At 39.3% G+C, this 20,528-nt stretch overlaps 1 protein-coding gene across 1 annotated transcript; it reads left to right on the top strand.

The window, feature by feature from the left end:
• The first annotated feature begins 6,800 nt into the window (after positions 1-6,800).
• On the top strand, positions 6,801-8,578 carry RPS29 (ribosomal protein S29). The gene is made up of 3 exons (XM_019451902.2): positions 6,801-6,935; positions 7,169-7,268; positions 8,458-8,578. The coding sequence occupies exons 1-3, from the start codon at positions 6,874-6,876 to the stop codon at positions 8,464-8,466; spliced, it is 171 nt and encodes a 56-aa protein (XP_019307447.1). The 5' UTR covers positions 6,801-6,873; the 3' UTR covers positions 8,467-8,578.
• The last annotated feature ends 11,950 nt before the right edge of the window (positions 8,579-20,528 follow it).

Genomic DNA, 20,528 nt, shown 5'->3' with positions numbered 1-20,528 from the left:
AAGATTATCTTATTAAATAAGATTACATAAAATAATAGTGGTTTGAAAGTAAAATAAACATATATCAGTTTTGGGGATCTTAACTCCCACCTCCACCTTCCCCCAACATCTTCACCTTAGTTCCCTCATTTTTAATAGCTGAAATACTTGGATCTGGTGTTTATTTTGGTCTTCTTGGACTGTTTACCAAGCAAAATATTCTTTAGGGGTGTCTGGCCGGCTTGGTTCATGGAGCGAGTGACTCTTGATCTCAGCGTTGTAAGTTTGAACTCTATGTTGGGTGTAGAGATTACTTAAAGTCTTAAAAAAAATAGAAAAGATTCTTTGATTACCCATCCACACTTCTGTGTTTACCACCATACAAATAGAATCTGCCTGTTGACCTCCTGTACCTTTAATTAGCTCAAGCTAGTTTGAATTGCAGACTGACTGAACATGGAAATACAAGGCATTTTAAAGTGGGCTACAGCTTTTGACAAAAGGAATCAGAGAAATAACATCTAGATCAATTTTCTTCTGTGAAATTGATTCCTTTTCTGCCTGGCCCACATACTACACTCATTCTCTCCTTTTTGTTTTGTTCATACTAATTTAACCCTATTAATCTTTCAAAACCCTGTTCAGTTTCCGCTGGCTGTCTCTAACATCTTGTTCTCCTTTTTTGGAGTCTGAAAATTCAATTGCACTTAAACTTACCTTTCATTTCTTTTATTTCACTGAGTTTCCAGTGCATAACAAGCATTCAACAGTTAATTGAATCTCGGACTTTCCCCTTCATTTGTACCCATAGTAAACTTTACTCCCTTAGGTTTATGGCTCATTTGGGTTCAAACTGGTAAATCATAGCTGTATCATACTATTAAACAAACAGTGAGGTCACCATCTGTGGACAGTGTAGACTTGGCTGTCCTGGCACATTGGGACCAGATCTTCGAGTTGGTTTTTTAACCATAAACTTCATCTAAATTAAATAAAGCTAGATAGTTAACAAATATACACTTAAGCATTAGACCTGTATAGTGCTACCTTGTCCCTGTTGATGCTCTGTAATTACATCTTATAAGTTGTGTTTCCACTATGATTTCCTAATTACTACCCATTTTTCCCTTGTTAGTGGTACCATGTCAGTTGAAAGCTGCATTACTTCCCTCCAGAGATATTCCTAAACTTACCAGGTCTTCTGGCTTCAAAATGTATTCCTTTATTTAATATTTATGGTGTTCTTGCTGTATGCCAGTACCTATGTTAGATGTTTAGAAGGCAGAGATGATTTTACAGTGTTTAGGAGAGACAAGCAAACCAACAATTGTACCACAATTGGATACATGTAAGACATTAGAGGAGTATGAAGTAGCCAGATGATGAAAAGAATTTGTTTGCTAAACCAAGGCCTTTGAACTTTAGCCTGAAGGTTCTGGGAAACTTGAAAATTTTCAACAGGGGATAAAATTCACACCGTTTAGAAAAGGTTACTGTGGTCACTAAAGAGATTACTTAGGAGGTAGAGAAAGCCTAGAGGCAGGAATCAGTTGAAAGGCTAATGCAATAATCCACCATCTACACTACTGCCAAATTAAATTATTTTAGGGGGTCTCCTATCACAGAATCCTAAACTTTTACAGCTGAGACATACTTTACACATATTCTAATTCAATTCTCTTATTTTACACAAAAGGAATAGAGGCTGAAAAGAGTAAAGGGATTTGCTCACTACCTCTGAAGAGTGTTAGTGCTAGGACTTGTCGCCTATCCAGTACTTAATTCTCCCCGCAAACCTTCATGGATTTCCACTCTTTGCAATTTAATTAAATACAGTTGTTTAAAGGCTTGTTTCTTGTTCCCTTTGGAATCTAGTCCCTATTACTTAGGTGGACAAATCTCCCCAGGGCAGTTTCTGTGGTTTTCAGTTCCTGCGTAGCACCAGCTCTTTGGGATTCCTGGAAGCTCAACTCAGCATTTTGGAATACATGATATTTCATCTAACACTTTTGGGTGTTCACTTCAAGAAGAATCTTAGATTATCTTGTCCAAAATATTGCTATATGATTACTTATTTAATGCCTATCCTCACCTCTAGACTACAAGCTCCTTGGGAACAGGTTCTGAGTCACTACTGTTACATGCAAGACCTAGCATAGTGTTCACATATAGTAAGTACTCAGTGCATATTTGTAGAAAGAATGAATATGTAAATGAATATATGCTATTCACTTATTCATGTAACAAATATTTATGAGAGCTGGCATTGTGCTAAAATAGAGCAAGCTCACAGACTAATGTGCATTCAATTACCATTGTTTGTGTTGGAGTAAGAAACTAGCCATTTGGAAGGGAAGGAAGCTTGCTTTCTCTTTCACTCCTAGAGAACAGTGAAATAAATTTTAGGTGGATCCAAGACTTAAACACTGAAAATGTAAAAGTGCTACATGAAAACACAGAAGTTTTTTAGAATTTTGACACTACCTAAAAAAGTAATGTAACAAGTTGACAAATTAAAACAGTTTTTTTAACGTTTATTTATTTTTGAGAGACAGAGACAGAGCGTGAAAGGGAGAGGGGCAGAGAGAGAGAGAGGGAGACACAGAATCTGAAACAGGCTTCATGCTCTGAGCTGTCAGCACAGAGCCCGACGTGGGCTTTCACAAACCACGAGATCATGACCTCAGCCGAAGTCAGACACTCAACTGACTGAGCCACTCACATAACCCCAAGTTGACAAATTTTAATACATAAAATGTAAATGTTCTGCATAGAAGGATATACCAGAAACAAAGTAATTACTAAGAATCTGGGGTTATGGTCAATATAAAATAACTTTGCAACTAATACAAAGGCCAAAGTGCTCATTTTCTTCTGCATAAGCTTTACTAATATATAAACTACAGATCAGCAATACTTTAAGAAAGGGGCCTGTGGGCTCAAAGGAGAAATTCCCAAATACATATGGCTGGCTTATAAACATAGGAAAACATGCTCTGCCTCATCAAAATTCAGACTGAAGCAATACTTACCATTCTTAGGCTAGCAGAAGGACAAACATAAAGAAGTTTGCTAATATACATTGTAGGAAGATTGTGGGGAAACAGATAGAGGTATTCCTTGTTAATATTGAGGGTTAAGTTCCAGACCACTGACATAAAGCGAATACCACAATAAAGAGAGTCAAAGGAATTTTTTGGTTTCCCAGTGCACATAAAAGTCATGTTTACACTATCTTGTAGTCTATTAAGTGTGCAATGGCATTATGTCCAAAAAATGTACGTAATTAAAAAAATACTTTATAGCAAAGAAAAAATGCTACCCATCACCTGAGCTTTCAGTGAGTTGTAATCTTTTTGCTTTTGGAAGTTCCTTTTTAAAAAAATTTCTTTTTTTACATTTATTTATTTTTGAGAGAGAGAGCACAATTGGGGAAGGGGCAGAGAGAGAAGGAGACACAGACTCCAAAGCAGGGTCCAAGTTGTCAGCACAGAGCCTGATGCAGGGCTCAAACCCACAAACTGTGAGATCATAACCTGAGCCAAGGTCAGGCACTTAACAGACTGAGCCACTCAGGGACACTTGCTTTTGGAAGTTTTTACCTCAGTGTTGGTGGTTGCTGACTGATCAGGGTGGTTGGTGTCTGCTAAAGGTTGGGGTGACTGTGGCAATTTTTTAAAATAAGACCACAGTGAAATTTACCACATCATTTGATTCTTTTTTTCATGAAAAATTTGTCTGTGGCATGTGATACCGTTTGATAGAGTCTTACCCATGGTAGAACTTCTTCCAAAACTGGAGTCAATCCTCTCAAACCCTCCTGCTGCTTTATTAACTTAGGTTATATAACATTCTAAATCCTTTGTTGTCATTTACACAATCTTCACAGTATCTTTTAAAATTTTTTTTAAATTTAAATTTTGCTTAACATATAGTGCAATATTGGTTTAAGTGACTCATCATTTACATACAACACCCAGTGCTCATCAAAAGTGCCCTCCTTAATATCCAACACATATCTAGCCCATCTCCCGCCCACCTCCCTCCATCAATCTATAGTTTGTTTTCTATCATTAAGAGTCTCTTGTGGTTTATTTCCCTCTCTTCTCTACCCCTTCCCTTTGCCATATATTCTCTTGTTTTGTTTCTTCACAGCATTTCTAATAGGAGTAGTTTCCATCCTAAGGAACCACTTTCTTTGCTCATCTATAAGAAGCAATTCCTCATCTGTTCAAGTTTTCTCATGAGATTGCAGCAATTCAGTCCCATATTCAGGCTCCACTTCTAATTCGAGCTCTCTTGTTATTTCAAGCACATCTGCAGTAACATCCTCCACTCAAGTCTTGGACCCTCAAAATCATCCATGAAGGTTGGAATCAACTTCTTCCAAACTCCTGTTCATGTTGACATTTTGACCTCTTCCCATAAATCACAAATGTTCTTAATGGCATCTAGAATGGCGAACCTTTCCAAGAGGTTTCAATTCACTTTCCCCAGATCCAATGGAGGAATCATTATGTATGGTAGCCATACCTTACAAAATGGATTTCTTAAATAAAAAGACTTGAAATTTGGAATGATTCCTTGATCCACGGGCTGCAGGATGAATGCTGTGTTATCAGCCATGAAAACAACAATTAATCTCATTGTACATCTCCATCAGAGCTCTTGGATGAACAGGGGCATTGTCAATGAGCAGTCATGTTTTGAAAGGAATCCTTTTTTCTGAGCAGAGGTCTCAATTGTGGGCTTAAAATATTCAGTAAGCCATGTTATAAATTGTTGTGCTGTCATACAGGCTTTGTCATGCCATTTGTAGAGCGCAGGCAGGGTAGATTTAGCATAATTCTTGAGGGCTCTATGATTTTTGGAGTGGCCAGTGAGCACCGGCTTCAACATTAAGAACTACTTGAATATCAAGATAGTATAGCAGACTGTTCAAGTGTAACTAATTGTTTCTTGCTTATTTATCCTTTCCTTTTTGCTTTTAAATGAGTTCACACTTCTTTAGGCCCAAAGGATTCTATACCAAAGTGTTGAATATTTATGGAATTCCTCTCTGAAGCATTTTAATCATTTAAAAATTATGTAGACCAGCTAGGAAATGTCTGGGAAAGCTATAGTTGGGGCAATGTTCGATTAATTTTTGAGAAGCCCGTGATTTTGGAAACTACACATCAGTGATTGATATAAACTCTAGGAAAATCATAGAAGTTTGACATTGGGCCCTTTTCAATCAGGCTTTATGACAAAATACCTTTTCTATGTTACCTATCACTAGGTTTTTTGTGCATCCTCAACTCTAGTTACACAAGGTTGTTTACCTTCCCCAACTCCATTCTTTGGCTCAAACTCTTCTTCTCACTAGGCATTCCCTTCCATCTAGTGCTGCCTGTATAAATCCCACTCTTCAAGGCTTACATCAAAGGCCTCTTAAATATATCTCAAGCTAGAATTAATTTCTCTCTTTTTTGCTCCTCTTGTACACCACAAGCATACCCACTATTGGATACAGAAAGTTCTGCTTACTTAGTTGTACACAGGTCACTGAGTCACACAATCTGAAAATGTAAGGAAGGGCTCTTTGAGATAATCCTGTTTTCCTCCCTACATCTGCAAGTTTTAAGGGCAGGAATCAAGTCACATCTGGTTTTTAAATTTTGGATTTGTCTCTTCCTTCATCATGTACCAAAGTACCTAATTTAATGGTTGGGAGGGGTGCCCTACCAGAATCTTGACATACCATGCCTTGGAGAAGCATTGTATTTTTCACTTTCAGTATAAAAGTTCATGTGTAAAATGTTGTTAGATTATTTCACCCTATGGTACATTTTATAAATCAAAGCTTTCAGAGCCATATACAGTTAAGTTTTATCTAGAGACATTATAAATGTCCCTGTGGAATTTAGACATCTTCCAGCAGATTTTCAGATGGCATTTTTTTTTTTTTTTGTAGTTGTAACCAAATCATCTGGTCAAAGTAACATACATTGTGCATTTACTTCTCACTTTAAATTTAACTACATTTAAATATCAAACACACCAAGCCTTTTATCATTTTTCTGAGCTGGTGTAGATGTGTCCATTAAAAAACTAGGGTGTGTCAATTAAAAAATAAGAAATCGCTTTGAAAACGTATTCTGTTCAACAAAACAGAAACTCCTACTGTTGACTCTTAATTATTACAGCTGACTTTAAGTTATTTTATTAATTTGTCCCAGCAGGTGTCAGTGCTGAGTTGAGGCAAAAATCGTGTTTCCAAGGGTAAAAATTTAATTTTAGAGATATAAGTGGCTCGGGCGATGAAAAGATATTTAGATTATGAAATTGTCCATAATTTTAAGAGTTTAAAATTCATTCCTCAGGGCCTTCAAAAGAGACGGGGTCTCGCTATGTTGCCCAGGCTGGAGTGCAGTGGCTATTCACAGGCGCGATCCCACTACTGATCAGCACGGGAGTTTTGACCTGCTCCGTTTCCGACCTGGGCCGGTTCACCCCTCCTTAGGCAACCTGGTGGTCCCCCGCTCCCGGGAGGTCACCATATTGATGCCGAACTTAGTGCGGACACCCGATCGGCATAGCGCACTACAGCCCAGAACTCCTGGGCTCAAGCGATCCTCCTGCCTCAGCCTCCCGAGTAGCTGGGACTACAGGCGCGCGCCACCACGCCCGGCGCTCGGAGGCAGCGCAAAATGATACTAGAGGTTGCGGTGCGGTGACGTCATCAGCTGTGCCGGCTTGGATTGTTTCCAAGACCTTTCTGTTAACAGCGTGGCCGCATAGCATTCGCGTCATTTGTCAGCACTGCATTCTGGGTAAACTGTCTCAAACATTTGAAGAGCGCATGCGTTTGCGAGCTCTTTCCTTTTGCCTCGTTGCGTCCGGGAGAGCAAGATGGGTCACCAGCAGCTCTACTGGAGCCATCCGAGGAAATTTGGCCAGGGTTCTCGTTCTTGGTGAGAAACAGAATGTGATGTTAGGACGGGTTGCGCTGGCATGTGACGCGGCCAGAACTCTAATGTAGAGGAGCCTGCAGGCGGCGCGTGAGGGCCGAGCGACTCTAGAGCTGTGCCTGCCGCCATTACGGGCCTCTGACGGGTCGGGGAAGACGGGCAGTGCGGGTGGTGGCCCCAGAGTGCGGATCCTTTTATTTCTGTGGCCTCCAGTAGCGCCATCTCTTTTCTTACAGCCGCGTCTGCTCAAACCGGCACGGTCTGATCCGGAAATACGGTCTCAACATGTGCCGCCAGTGTTTCCGTCAATACGCGAAGGATATAGGCTTCATTAAGGTACGCGGCCGCGGATGCCATACTCGTGTTTTGTGAGCGGAGAACGTTCACATATTTCCTTACAGTGAGCTTGCGATCAACACCGTTTTCCTCTTTGTCTTGGCTGTGAGCCGCGCTTTTTTAGGTGACGGATGACCCTGCTAAAATAGCTGTAGTAGTTAGGTCAATGGGATAGGACCATGTAGACTTTATAAATGGTCTGACTCCGATTGACCAGTGTCTGCCAGTTTTAGGTGCCATGCATTATAGTGGATGAAATTACTTGCTTTTTCAGAAGCCACTGAAAGTGGTTTTAGTTCTCTTTAGTTTTAGATCTCTTTAGTCTTATCCAGACATTTTTTTTCCAGCAAAATACATGTGTTGCCTCCTGCCCTGAAATGTTGAATAGTATCATGTACTGGAATGAGCTTGAGGATTGGGGCCAGATAAATTTTTTTAGGATTCAGACAGAAGGCTGCTTTTTAATAGTCCTATGACATTGGTCCAGGGTCATGAAGTTCAGTGTCTGCCTGAGAAAAATAAACGGCAAGGTTGTTGCAAAATTTGTATATGTTTATATGGAGCTGTCTTGATTCTTCCTGCTAGTGTCCCCCTCCCCTCCCATGGGGAAAACTACTTCATTGTCTCTGGGATACGTTAACAGTCATTGGCATTAATGTGTGATCTCTGGCAGACACAAAGTATCTTAAGCTTAGACTTTTAATTTTGACCGAATAACAAGTATATGCTTGCTGTTACAGTGTGGAAGTTTATATGTCTTACTTAGTGGGAGGTGGTGAGTGTCTCCCTCATGAGAATGGACTCAGACCTTGAAGCTAACTTTGTGTCCTCAGTTTCTCAGGTTAAGATTAAATGAGTGTATGAATGCCTCCTACAGTAGTTTCTGGCACACAGTACCAAAACGTTAGCTGTGTAATTAGTTCCCTACTTAATAACTATCGAGAGGTTTTGGTAAAGATCGCTTTATGTATTAGTATTTTCCTAGTGGGAACCTGAGGGAAGAAGTGAGAATACCAATACTGAAGTTTACAGTCTAAAATATATAATTGTTGTGGTTTGTGGAATGGCTTGTGGGCATTCAGTCATATCCAGCTTAAACCTCATTTTTCTAAAATGAGCTGGTGTTTGTGAGAATAAAATAGGATACTTAAACATTTTGAATTAATTTCCTTTTTTTTTTTTTTTCCAGTTGGATTAAGTGAACTTCCCTGAATGGGTCATCCAAGATCCCTACCTTAACTGAAGATATCCAAGATAACCTATCTTAATGCCAACTCATTGTACATAAAATAAAAATACTTCAATTATGAGTGTTTTAATGTGAATGGAATGGTCAATTGATTATAGAAGTCTTTTTAAAGTGTGCTATTTAAAATGCCCTATTTTAAAATGTATCTCAATGTGTTCATCTTCAAAATATGTGGCTTAATTTCCCTCAGTTATGTAAAAGTACCCATGCTGAAATCTGGGAAAAAATGCCGGTGTTGTTTTTACACTTCAGAAAACTTTTTGTTACATAAAGCGACTTCTGTATGTAGGAGCATTCAACATGTAACCTGGGCAACTGTCTCAGAAGTAATTGATTTACTATAGTGAGCTAGGGCAGTAGAAGTAAAAGTGTTGAAATATGTTTTTGAGGAAACCCCTGTTCTAGGAATTTCCTGGAGGGGGAGAGGTAGCAGTCTTAGCTTTTGGAGTAATTCATGGATAAAAGTTTGTAAGTTTCTCAAATATTTGTATGTGGAAGGGACCAGTGTTTAAAAGTTCACCGAATGGGTCTTGTGAGCAAAATACATTAGTCGGGCAAGGGTGGAAGGAGGGAAGCCTGTCTGTTGGAATAGTTTAGGCTAGGATCTTAGCTAGGGCTAGGATAAAAGGGAGTGTGGTTGAGGTAGTCTACAAACAAATGGCCTCTGAAGAGGAAGATGACAGGATTTGTTGAAGGAATGGATGTGGGGGATACAAAATAATGATTCCAAGAGCTTCGGCCTGAGCAACTGGAAGGTTATAGTTGCTACTAGGGGAGGACTGAAAAAACAAGTTTGGGAAAGTTAAGTTTGGGGCATGGTAAGTTGAGTGCTTCTTAGATATCCATATGGAGCTCCCAAGGAGGTAGGCATTTATTTGTACATATTCCTCTGGAATCCATGGGAACTTGGGACTGGTAATACAGCTTCTGTTGTCCCCAGAGTGTGAATAATAGCTACTATTTTGGGATCTTTTTTAGTGAAAGATCAATTCCTAAAATTTAGGGAATAAGTGAAGAGGACTGTTCTGGGTTACTCTAGGGACAGGTGGGAAGCTGAGTAAAGCAGACTGAAGGAGAACCTAGATAGTGGCATACTAGAAGACAAGGAGGGAGTGATCAGCTAAGTGCTTCTGATTAACCGGTTAACAGATCATCTCGCAGGAGGGGAAATGTGACTAGAAATGAGTGGAAAAAGCATCTTAATTGATTTTCAGAATATGACAACCATGCTGTTGTAGGGGGTCATGGAAGTTGGGGACAACTGAAGCTTAACTTTCATGAACTTTATAGGAAATCCATCTCTACCCCTAACCTTTGAGGCCTAGAAGTATGAGCTAAACTGCAGTTACTGCAGATCAAATGTCTAGGGAAGAGCCAGATGTTAAACATCAAGGAGGTAGGATATTGGGAGAAGAGCTTGAAGATGTAGGAAAGTTTCTGGTAATGGAATGGAGCTGGTGTTGACAGTGGGTGAGAACCTGTGTTAGCTGAGCAAATGTAAAAATTTGAAGTGGAGATAGGCTCCTAAATCTAGTGATTTAGGCAAATGAGGTGGTGAGAAGAGTTTGATGATGAGACTCCTGGGTGAACTAAACTCCAGTCTAGTGGAATGGCGCTGTGTAAATGCTTATGTACGTAGCATTGGCTAAGGGAACATACCCTAGACGTTCCTGGCCATGTGTATGTGGTGGGAGTGAGTGGGAAGGCTTGGTGTGAACAGGTAGTCTGGCTTCTCTGCTAGAGGTTGAATAACTTACTGTTTTAAGATTTAAATGTATGTGCTAGACGTGTGAAGTGCCGTATGCGTGCTATTTTTCTCAAGTGTCTGACTACTTTTTCATGCACGTGCCCATTACACAGCTGAGGAAACTGAGGCTTAGGAAAGTAATTTTCCCTGAGTCTCCCCAAGTAAGAAAGGGATGAGAACTTCACTAGAACTTGAGGCTCTTTGATGTCAAAGCTAATTCTCTCAATGCCCACTACATACTCTTCCCCAGAGACCATTACATAAAGGCAGGGACTATTTCCATATTTACCACAGCACGTAACAGGTGCCTTATATATTAATAGTAGGTCTTTAACTGAAGAAATAACCTAGTAAAAGCTCAATAATGTCAATGGCAAAATATAGATCCTATGAGAGAGGTCCAAACAACCAATGGAGGGTACAGAATGTATTTTTAGGTTTGAGTCCCTTGACCTACTAACTTAGATCTAAATGGGACCTGTCAAAGAACCTATCAAGGATTTTAGTTAGCTCATTACTGAAACGAATAAACTGTTTCAGTACATTCAAAGAATTCAAAACCACTAGTGGGTGTTGAAATAAACTTACAAATAAATGTAAAACTGGCTTTTTTAATGAGAGGAAGTCAACTATCCATCAAACAATATTAGAACTTGTCTATGGGCAAGTATAATTTATATGCAACTTTCAAAGTTGTGGAATAGCTTGAACACAGGCTCAGAATCTCTCACTCCAAGACTGCTAGGCAAAAGCTTTAGTTTCCTTGAAAGACCCCCAACAAACTTTAGGTCCATGTCAAAATCTTTCACAGTTTTTCTCTACAGATTTTTACATAATTGGTAAAATTTTCAAGTTCATGTTTTGTGCCAGGCTCTGTTCTTAGTGCTTTATTGGAATTAGCTGCTTTAATACAATGTGAGGTATAATCCCTATTTTGCAAATAAGGCAACTGAGGCAAAAAGAATAAGTAAATTTACCAAGATAGTATAGTCAGTGAGGTTCAAACCAAGTAGAGTATCTCCAGAACTGCTCTAATCATTAAATTCTAAATGTCCAACAATTATGAAAAGCTTTGGTAAATTTTAGTTTACAAAATAGCCTAGAGAAATAATTTTCAATACAAAGTGGGAAATTATATATGTGGTACAATTTCAATATGTTAAAAACACAGAAAAAAAGGAAGGAAACATACCAGCATATTAGCAGTGATTGCCTTTGGGTGATTTGATTTGAAGCATTCAGATTTAAGATTTATTTAAGGGGGGAGAATCCAGTGACTACTGCAGTATATAGTGCCCCAGGTACCAATATTGCCAGTGAGGCTCCTGCCCCGTCCCAAACAGTTCATTCTATTTTTAGATTGCTGTGGTGGCAAGTTCTTTCTTAGCTTTGCTATGATTAGTTCCATTGATTTCCACCCATTGATATTAATTCTATATGGTGCTGTGCAAAACAAGTCTAATCTCTTTTCTGCAAGAAAAGTTCAGCATGGGAGCTCTTATGTTCTCCCAGAATCTTTTTATTTTAGGTTAATTTGTGATTATTTCAACTGTCCCTCATAGGACATGATTTAAGCCATCTCTGGTTTTCTCTGAATTAATTTCACTCCCTCTAGATCCTGACAGTGCCTGACATGGCACATTTCACAGGGCAGGCATGCAGTAAAAATTTGTTGAATGAATCAGTGAATGAGCAGGTTTGGTAACGATTGTAATTTGGTTGGGTATCAGTGTGTCTTTACTTTTTATGGGCGCTTTTTTTTACCATTACAGAGAGACCACAGACCATATTCTTGGACAACTACCTGCATAGCTAATGCCCCTGACAGTTTTAAAATGGTCTGCTTTGCATAACTTCTGCCTAGGACATAGTTCTTTTTCAAAACTATCCTTAAGCCTTAGCGCCTTAGAGATTTGGACTTTTAGGTGGGCAAAACAAAGCTCTTCTAGTGGTATAATTAAATTTTTTTTTAACATTTATTTTTGAGACAGAGAGAGACAGAGCATGAACGGGGGAGGGGCAGAGAGAGAGGGAGACACAGAATCCGAAGTAGGCTTCAGGCTCTGAGCCATCAGCCCAGAGCCCAACACAGGGCTCGAACTCATAGACCACGAGATCGTGACCTGGACCACGAGATCGTGACCTGAGCTGAAGTCGGACGCTCAACCAACTGAGCCACCCAGGCGCCCCCTCTAGTGGTATAATTAAGAAGGGTTTAACAAGGTGTTTGAATTTCTTTAATATCCACAGAAGTTGAAAACAGGAAAAAGGAAGAGAAGGCTGAGCTACTAGGTGTTTCTCAAGGGTTAATTTAGAAAATTAAAGGCTCAATTTGTTGATATCACTGAATATATGTGTATACGGGAATCAAAGCTATATAGGAGCCAAAGATTGGACTAGATTATTACCTGTGCTAGTGCTAGGTGTCCTTTGTCTTTCAAAGCTTTAAAAGAATTCAGATTGGAAGTGACAAGCTTAATCTAGATGGGCTAACTATCATTTGGTATCTCAATTTAGAGTCATTTGGTTAATTAGAAAACAATTTAAAGAAACCAGGACTGACTTTTGTGTTTACTGAAAATCCTTTGTTAAATTTAGCCCATTATGTATGTCAATGGTGACCAATCCCTTGAGCTGCTTCCAGACTGGACCTTCTGATTCCTATAAACAAATGGTGGATTCCCTGACAGAAGTATTGAAGGCCTGTAGGACCACAGTGCCCTCCTTTTCTGTTCATCACTGCCCCCCACCCTCACAGCCCCCATTGTTCTCATTAGTCCCCTTAGCCTCTGGACACCTTTTTTTTTTTTTTTTTTTCCCCAATATATGAAATTTACTGTCAAATTGGTTTCCATACAACACCCAGTGCTCATCCCAAAAGGTGCCCTCCTCAATACCCATCACCCACCCTCCCCCCCTCCTACCCCCCATCAACCCTCAGTTTGTTCTCAGTTTTTAACAGTCTCTTGTGCTTTGGCTCTCTTACTCTAACCTCTTTTTTTTTTTTTTTTTCCTTCCCCTCCCCCATGGGTTTCTGTTAAGTTTCTCAGGAGCCACATAAGAGTGAAAACATATGGTATCTGTCTTTCTCTGTATGGCTTATTTCACTTAGCATCACACTCTCCAGTTCCATCCACGTTGCTACAAAGGGCCATATTTCGTTCTTTCTCATTGCCATGTAGTACTCCATTGTGTATATAAACCACAATTTCTTTATCCATTCATCAGTTGATGGACATTTAGGCTCTTTCCATAATTTGGCTATTGTTGAGAGTGCTGCTATAAACATTGGGGTACAAGTGCCCCTATGCATCAGTACTCCTGTATCCCTTGGGGAAATTCCTAGCAGTGCTATTGCTGGGTCATAGGGTAGGTCTATTTTTAATTTTCTGAGGAACCTCCACACTGTTTTTCATAGTGGCTGCACCAATTTGCATTCCCACCAACAGTGCAAGAGGGTTCCCGTTTCTCCACATCCTCGCCAGCATCTATAGTCTCCTTATTTGTCCATTTTGGCCACTCTGACTGGTGTGAGGTGATATCTGAGTGTGGTTTTGATTTGTATTTCCCTGATAAGGAGTGACGTTGAACATCTTTTCATGTGTCTGTTGGCCATCCGCATGTCTTCTTTAGAGAAGTGTCTATTCATGTTTTCTGCCCGTTTCTTCACTGGGTTATTTGTTTTTCGGGTGTGGAGTTTGGTGAGCTCTTTATAGATTTTGGATACTAGCCCTTTGCTCTGGACACCTTTCTATCTACTTAGAAAGAGATCCCTGCCTGCCTGTGTGTTTGAGAACCACTGATCTTGGAGCAAGGACTAAAACATCGCTGGCCTTGGAAGTGGCTTGTGTGGACATCAAGTGGACTCCAGCCCTAGAGTTCAAAGGACACATTTAAGGAAGCTGTGCTCTGGGCCAAAATGACCAACATTGCCTTCACTTTTGGATGTATATCATTGGTGACTTCCCTGGACTCCTTTCCTCGGACCCTCACCGTCCCATCTCTCTCTGGGTGACTCCTCCTGACCAGTGCTTTTGATATCCTTGATCAGCTCTCTTGGACAGGCAGCAGGTTGCCACTCAGCTGTTTTATTGTAAAATCTTTGTTAATTCAGACAATCTTAGAAAAATCATGCCTACTTTCTGCTTGTATATTACCATGGTTCTGGGCCCAGTAATACAGGGCCTCATTGATTTCTCTGAACACACTTTAGGACAGGTCCAAATTCAGGAGCTAACTTTGTAACCTCTCACTCTGTATCATCTGGGTTTCAGAAAAGGATCCCTGTAGGTGTGTTTATGGTTTCAGATGTTGTAGCAATGAAAGGAAAGAACCATTTTGTTTAATAAAGTTGTAAGAATGTAAGTACCAGTAGCCTCATGCACATTATACAACCCGATAATAATTACGCTGATCATGTAAACAGCTCCCCTGTGTAGATTAGCTGAGCCTCCATCACCAAACATCAAACATTAACAGCAGGCACTACAAAAATCAATAAGCCTTCACCCAGGGAACCAAAGATATGTAGGTTACTAAAACTCCTAACAGTTACCTATAAATAATAAGATTTCATTACATTAATGCTCAAGGAGGTTTTGTTTTATTTCCTAAATAATAAAGAAATTACACACTAAAGGACTAGTTGACAAAGTGATAAACATTCATGGTGGTATAGACAAATCAATCAAAGCACAAAATAAGAAATGGAACCTGTTTCTTGGCAATCTCATTAGCTGAATTTCATAGACTGGGTCTGGTTTACCTTGTGTTCTCTTTTTACATACCCACAATTCCATTTTATGATGACAATTGTGCATCTGTTCTTCCTTGGATGCTAATTAACTTCTATGACTATTCATGAAGATTAAGTGTGGACATCTAGCACTGATGACGTATTCAGCCAATCACCACAGGAAAGGGTTTGTGAAAATGAATTCCTACACAGAACTTTTTTTGTAGATAATCTCCTTAAACACAATTTCCTTGAAAGTTTTCTACATAGTTGGGAGTGTTTGTTATCTGATTTCAGAGTATTCTAGCTTCTTTATTACCAAGGGAGCAAATCATGACAATGAGTGCTTCTCATTTGGGTCCTTCATTATGGGTTTTCTAAATAATCTTATCCCTTGTTAATGACTTTAATTTGTTCCTAAAAACCCTCCCACTAAGTTAAAAGCTGTTAGATTTTTTACAATTCCATTAATTTTATTGGAAAAAAATTATGATGTGTTCCATTGCACCACAAGATACTCAAGTAATTTTCACAAATAGAAAAGTATACCAATTAAGCAATAAAAGGAAGCTTATAAAAGTAATAACAATTTGAAAGTATGCTGACACCAACTGGTATACTGAAATTCAATTCTGGCACAGATTCCCCAAGTTAAAGAGCATGGTCCTGAATGAGACTGCCCTCATTTCAGATACTAGCCACACCTCGGGAGTCCTCAGGTCACCTGCAGGGTAATGTTGACTTCCTACCTCTCTCAATGCAATGCTAAAGTGGGAAAACGAGACAATGTAAAATTTCTTGAGAGAAATGGGCTTTTAAGTTCATAGCCTCTGTCTTGCTATAATTGCACAGATCCGTGGGTTTTGAGGCTTCATTTAAGCCTGATTGTACCATGTGGATACCTGGGCCAAGAGAAAAGTTAGTAGGTAATGTAATTCCTCTCCTTTTGGGCAAGACTGAAGCTAAACCCTCCCTGGAAATGAAGGAGAGAGAGATGGAGATGGAGGAGTTGGGAGGTATAATTTGTGAAGCTTGTTTCTTGAGAGCCTAAAAAGTAGGATAGCTCAGCATCTAATCTAGCAGTGGCGACCGCCAGGCAAGGATATTCCTCAATGGGAATGCAAGCTGGTGCAGCCACTCCGGAAAACTGTATGGCGGTTCCTCAAAAAACTAAAAATAGAACTACCCTATGACCCAGCAATTGCACTACTAGGCATTTATCCAAGGGATACAGGTGTGCTGTTTCGAAGGGACACCTGCACCCCCATGTTTATAGCAGCACTATCAACAATAGCCAAAGTATGGAAAGAGCCCAAATGTCCATCAATGGATGAATGGGTAAAGAAGATGGTGTATATATACACAGTGGAGTACTACTCGGCAATCAAAAAGAATGAAATCTTGCCATTTGCAACTATGTGGATGGAACTGGAGTGTATTATGCCCCAGAGAAAGACAAAAATCATATGACTTCACTCATCTGAGGACTTTAAGAGACAAAACAGATGAACATAGGGAAGGGAAACAAAAATAATATAAAAACAGGGAGGGGGACAAAACAGAAGAGATTCATGAATATGGAGAACAAACTGAGGGTTGCTGGAGGGGTTTTGGGAGGGGGGATGGGCTAAATGGGTAAGGGGCATTAAGGAATCTACTCCTGAAATCATTGTTGCACTAGATGCTAACTAATTTGGATGTAAATTTTAAAAAATTAAAATAAAAAATAGAAAAAAAGAAAAAGAAAAAAAGAAAAAGAAAACTAAAAAAAAAAAAAAAAAAGAATATCCCTCAAAATTTCTCCTTTTTTGGTATTCAAGGTTAAACTTCTCTTTCTTTAATTTATATGTACACGGAAAATAATTGATTTACACTGTTTTCTAAATCCTTACTCTTCTAGTGAAAAATCCCCACTCTTAGATTTAAACACAATAATTGGATATTTGTCTTCCTAATCAAATGTTATTGAAATGTGGGTCATTCTAGAAGGGAATAACTTCATCTATAAAATAAGTGTATTGATTTTATGTACCCACTGAAGGATTGCAAGTACCCAATAAGTTAATGGGTAAAAGTGCACAGATAGTTGACTATGGATGGTTTTGGGTGGTACAAGGCCTTAAAGGGTGGAGACCTGATGCTAGAATCATCCTTCAGGCATCTGAGGATCCAAGAGGAGGCTGGACACACTAGGAGCACACACTCATTTTTGTTGGTCCATCTAACCATCAAATAGTAACCCAGACTTGGAAGGATGATGGCCCCAAGGGCCTGAAGAGTGTATTGGCCCTTCTGGGTACTGCTGTTCTAGGAAGTGCAATCTCAAAGCATTATGGAATGAATGCCTTGAACATCCCAAGGGGTCTCACTTTTTCTGGAGACCAGTGTCTTATTTTCATTGCTGCTTTCCTTGCTCCAGTGTCCTTGCAACATTCAGGCTCTTGATCTAAACAAAGGTGCTGGGTCTGTAGGTAAAGGTTTGTGGCATTGCTTAGACAAAAACACTGAGATGGCTGAACTTTGAATCTCAGGACATCACACTGAGGAAGGAAAAAAGTGAGTAAAACCAAATTATCAAGGGGTCAGCATTGAGAAACTGTCAACAAGAATATCTTCTGTGTATGTGTTTGTCACATATTACCTTTTATTGACATTTATCCTTTTAATTCATTCTAAACTTTTTCAAAATGGTATGTCTCTCTTTAAGATCAAAAAAAATTTTGAGTATAGTTGACACACAATGTTACATTATTTTCAGGTGTACAATATAGTGATTCAACTTCTCTAAACATTGTGCTGTTTACCACAGGGTAGCTACCATCGGTTACCATACAGCACTCTTACAATATCATTGGCCATATTCTCTATGCTGTGACTTTATTATTGTGACTTACTTATTTTATAACTGGAAGCCCATATCTTCTACTTCCCTTCAACTATTTTTCTCCATCCCTCCCCTCCCCCCCCCACTTCACATTTATCTGACAACCATAAGTTTATTCTCTGTATTTACAGGCGTTATTCTGCTTTTTGTTTGTTCACTCATTTCTTTTGTTAGATTCCATATACAAGTGATATCATATGGTATTTATCTCAGTCTGACTTATTTCACTTAGTATAATACCCTCTAGGTCCATCCATGTTGTCGCAAATGGCAAGATCTCATCCTTTTTTATGGACGAGTAATATTCCATTGTGTGTGTGTGTGTGTGTGTGTGTGTGTGTGTGTGTGTGTGTGCGCGTGCATGCGCGCACATGCATGCATCTTCCTTATCCATTTGTCTATCAATGGACACTTAGATTGCTTCCATATCTCGGCTATTGTAAATAAAGCTGCAATAAACACAGGAGGTGAATATATCTTTTCAACTTAGTGTTTTCCTTTCTTTGGGTAAATACCTAGAAGTTGAATTATTGTATCATACATAGTTCTATTTTTAATACTTTGAGGAACCTCCATACTGTTTTCCACAGTGGCTGCACCAATTTACATTCCCACCAACAGAGCATGAGGGTTCCTTTTTCTCCACGCCAACACTTGCTATTTCTTGTCTTTCTGATACTAGCCATTCTGATAGGTCTAAGTTAATATCTCACTGTGGTTTTGATTTTCATTTCCCTGATGATGAATAATGTTGAACATATTTTCATGTGTTTGTTGGCCATCTGTATGTATTCTTTGGGTAAATGTCTATTCAGGTCCTCTGTCCATTTTTATTTATTTAAAAAGAATTTTTTTAACGTTTATTTATTTTTGAGACAGAGACAGAGCATGAATGGGGGAGGGGTAGAGAGAGAGGGAGACACAGAATCGGAAGCAGGAAGCAGGCTCCAGGCTCCGAGCCATCAGCCCAGAGCCAGACACGGGGCTCGAACTCACGGACCGCGAGATCGTGACCTGAGTTGAAGTCGGAGGCTTAACCGACTGAGCCACCCAGGCGCCCCCTCTGTCCATTTTTAAAGCAGATTGGTGTGTGTGTGTGTGTGTGTGTGTGTGTGTGTGTGTGTGTGTGTGTTGAGTTGTTTAAATTCTTTCTATATTTTGGATATTAATCCCTTAGCAGATACATTATTTGCAGATTTCTTCTCCCATTCACTATGTTGCCTCTCTTTTTTTTTTTATGGTTTCCTTTGCTGTATGAAAGCCTTTTATTTTGATGTAGTCACAATAGTTTATTTTTGCTTTTGTTTCTTTGCCTCAGGAGATATATCTAGAAGAATGCTGCTATGGCCAATGTCAGAGAAATTACTGCCTGTGTTTTCTTGTAGAATTTTTATGGCTTCAGGTTCTACTTTAGGTGTTTAATCTATTTGAAGTTTATTTTTGCGTATAGTGTAAGAAAGTGGTTCAGTTTCATTCCTGTACGTGTAGCTGTCCAGTTTTCCCAGCACCATTTACTGAAAAGACTATATTTTCTCCATTGAGTATTCTTGGCTCCCTTGTCATAGATTAATTGACCATGTAAGTGTGGGCTTATTTCTGGGCTTTCTATTTTGTTTAATTGATCTGTGTGTTAAAAAAAATTTTTTTTAAGCATTTTTTTCTTTTTTCTTTTGGAATGTTTATTTATTTTTGAGAAATAGAGAGACAGAGCTCAAGCAGAGGAGGGGCAGAGAGAGAGAGAGAGAGAGACAGAATCAGAAGCAGGCTCCAGGCTCTGAGCTGTCAACACAGAGCCTGACGCAGGGCTCGAACCCATGAACCATGAGATCATGACCTGAGCTGAAGTCGGATGCTCAACCGACTGAGCCACCCAGGCGCCCCCCAAAATTTTTTAATTGATATACAATTGACATATAATACTGTGTAAGCTTGAGGTGTACCACATGTTAATTGATACATTTATATATTACAATATGATTACCATAGCATTAGCTAACAGCTCCAGCATTTCCCATAATTATCATTTCACTCTGTGGTGAGAACATTTATGATCTAGTTTCTTAACAACTTTGAAATATATAATATAGTACTGTTGTAATCACAATGCTGTGCATGAGGTCCTCAGAACTTATTCATCTTCTGACTGCAAGTTTGTACCCTTTGGCCAACTTCTCCTCAATCCTCCTATCCCTAGCTCCTGGTAACCACCGTTCTATTCTCTATCAGTTTGGCTTTTCAATTTTCACCTAGGTTGTTTCTATACTCTGGCTATTGTGAATAATGCTGCAAAACATTGGGATGCAGATCTATTCTGATATCTTTTCACTTCCATTGGATATATATCTAGAAATGGGATGTCTGCATCATAGGGTACTTCTATTTTTAATTTTTTGAGTAGCCTTCATACTGCTTGCCATAACGGCTGCACTACTTTGCATTCTCACCAACAGTGCACAACGGTTCCCATTTTCCACATCTTTGCCAATACTTGTCACCTCTTGTCTTTGATGATAGCCATTTTAACAGGTGTGAGGTGATATCTCACTGTGGTTTTGATTTTCACTTATGATTAGTAATGTTGAGCACCTTTTCATGTATTTGCTGGCCATTTTATGTCTTTTTTTGAGCAATGTCTATTTAGTTCG

Source organism: Panthera pardus, unplaced genomic scaffold, assembly GCF_024362965.1.
Source record: "Panthera pardus isolate Hobbes unplaced genomic scaffold, ASM2436296v1 HiC_scaffold_24, whole genome shotgun sequence".
NCBI classification, from domain to species: Eukaryota; Metazoa; Chordata; class Mammalia; order Carnivora; family Felidae; genus Panthera; species Panthera pardus.
Note: the sequence above shows the minus strand (reverse complement) of the source record. Positions and strands in the feature narration are given on the sequence as shown.

What these genes read in the sequence shown, in the direction of transcription:
- RPS29 (XM_019451902.2), top strand. Translation starts at nt 6,874, where the DNA reads ATGGGTCACCAGCAGCTCTACTGGAGCCATCCGAGGAAATTTGGCCAG. An exon ending in GGCCAGGGTTCTCGTTCTTG is followed by an intron (nt 6,936 to 7,168) that starts GTGAGAAACAGA and finishes CTTTTCTTACAG; the next exon opens with CCGCGTCTGCTCAAACCGGC.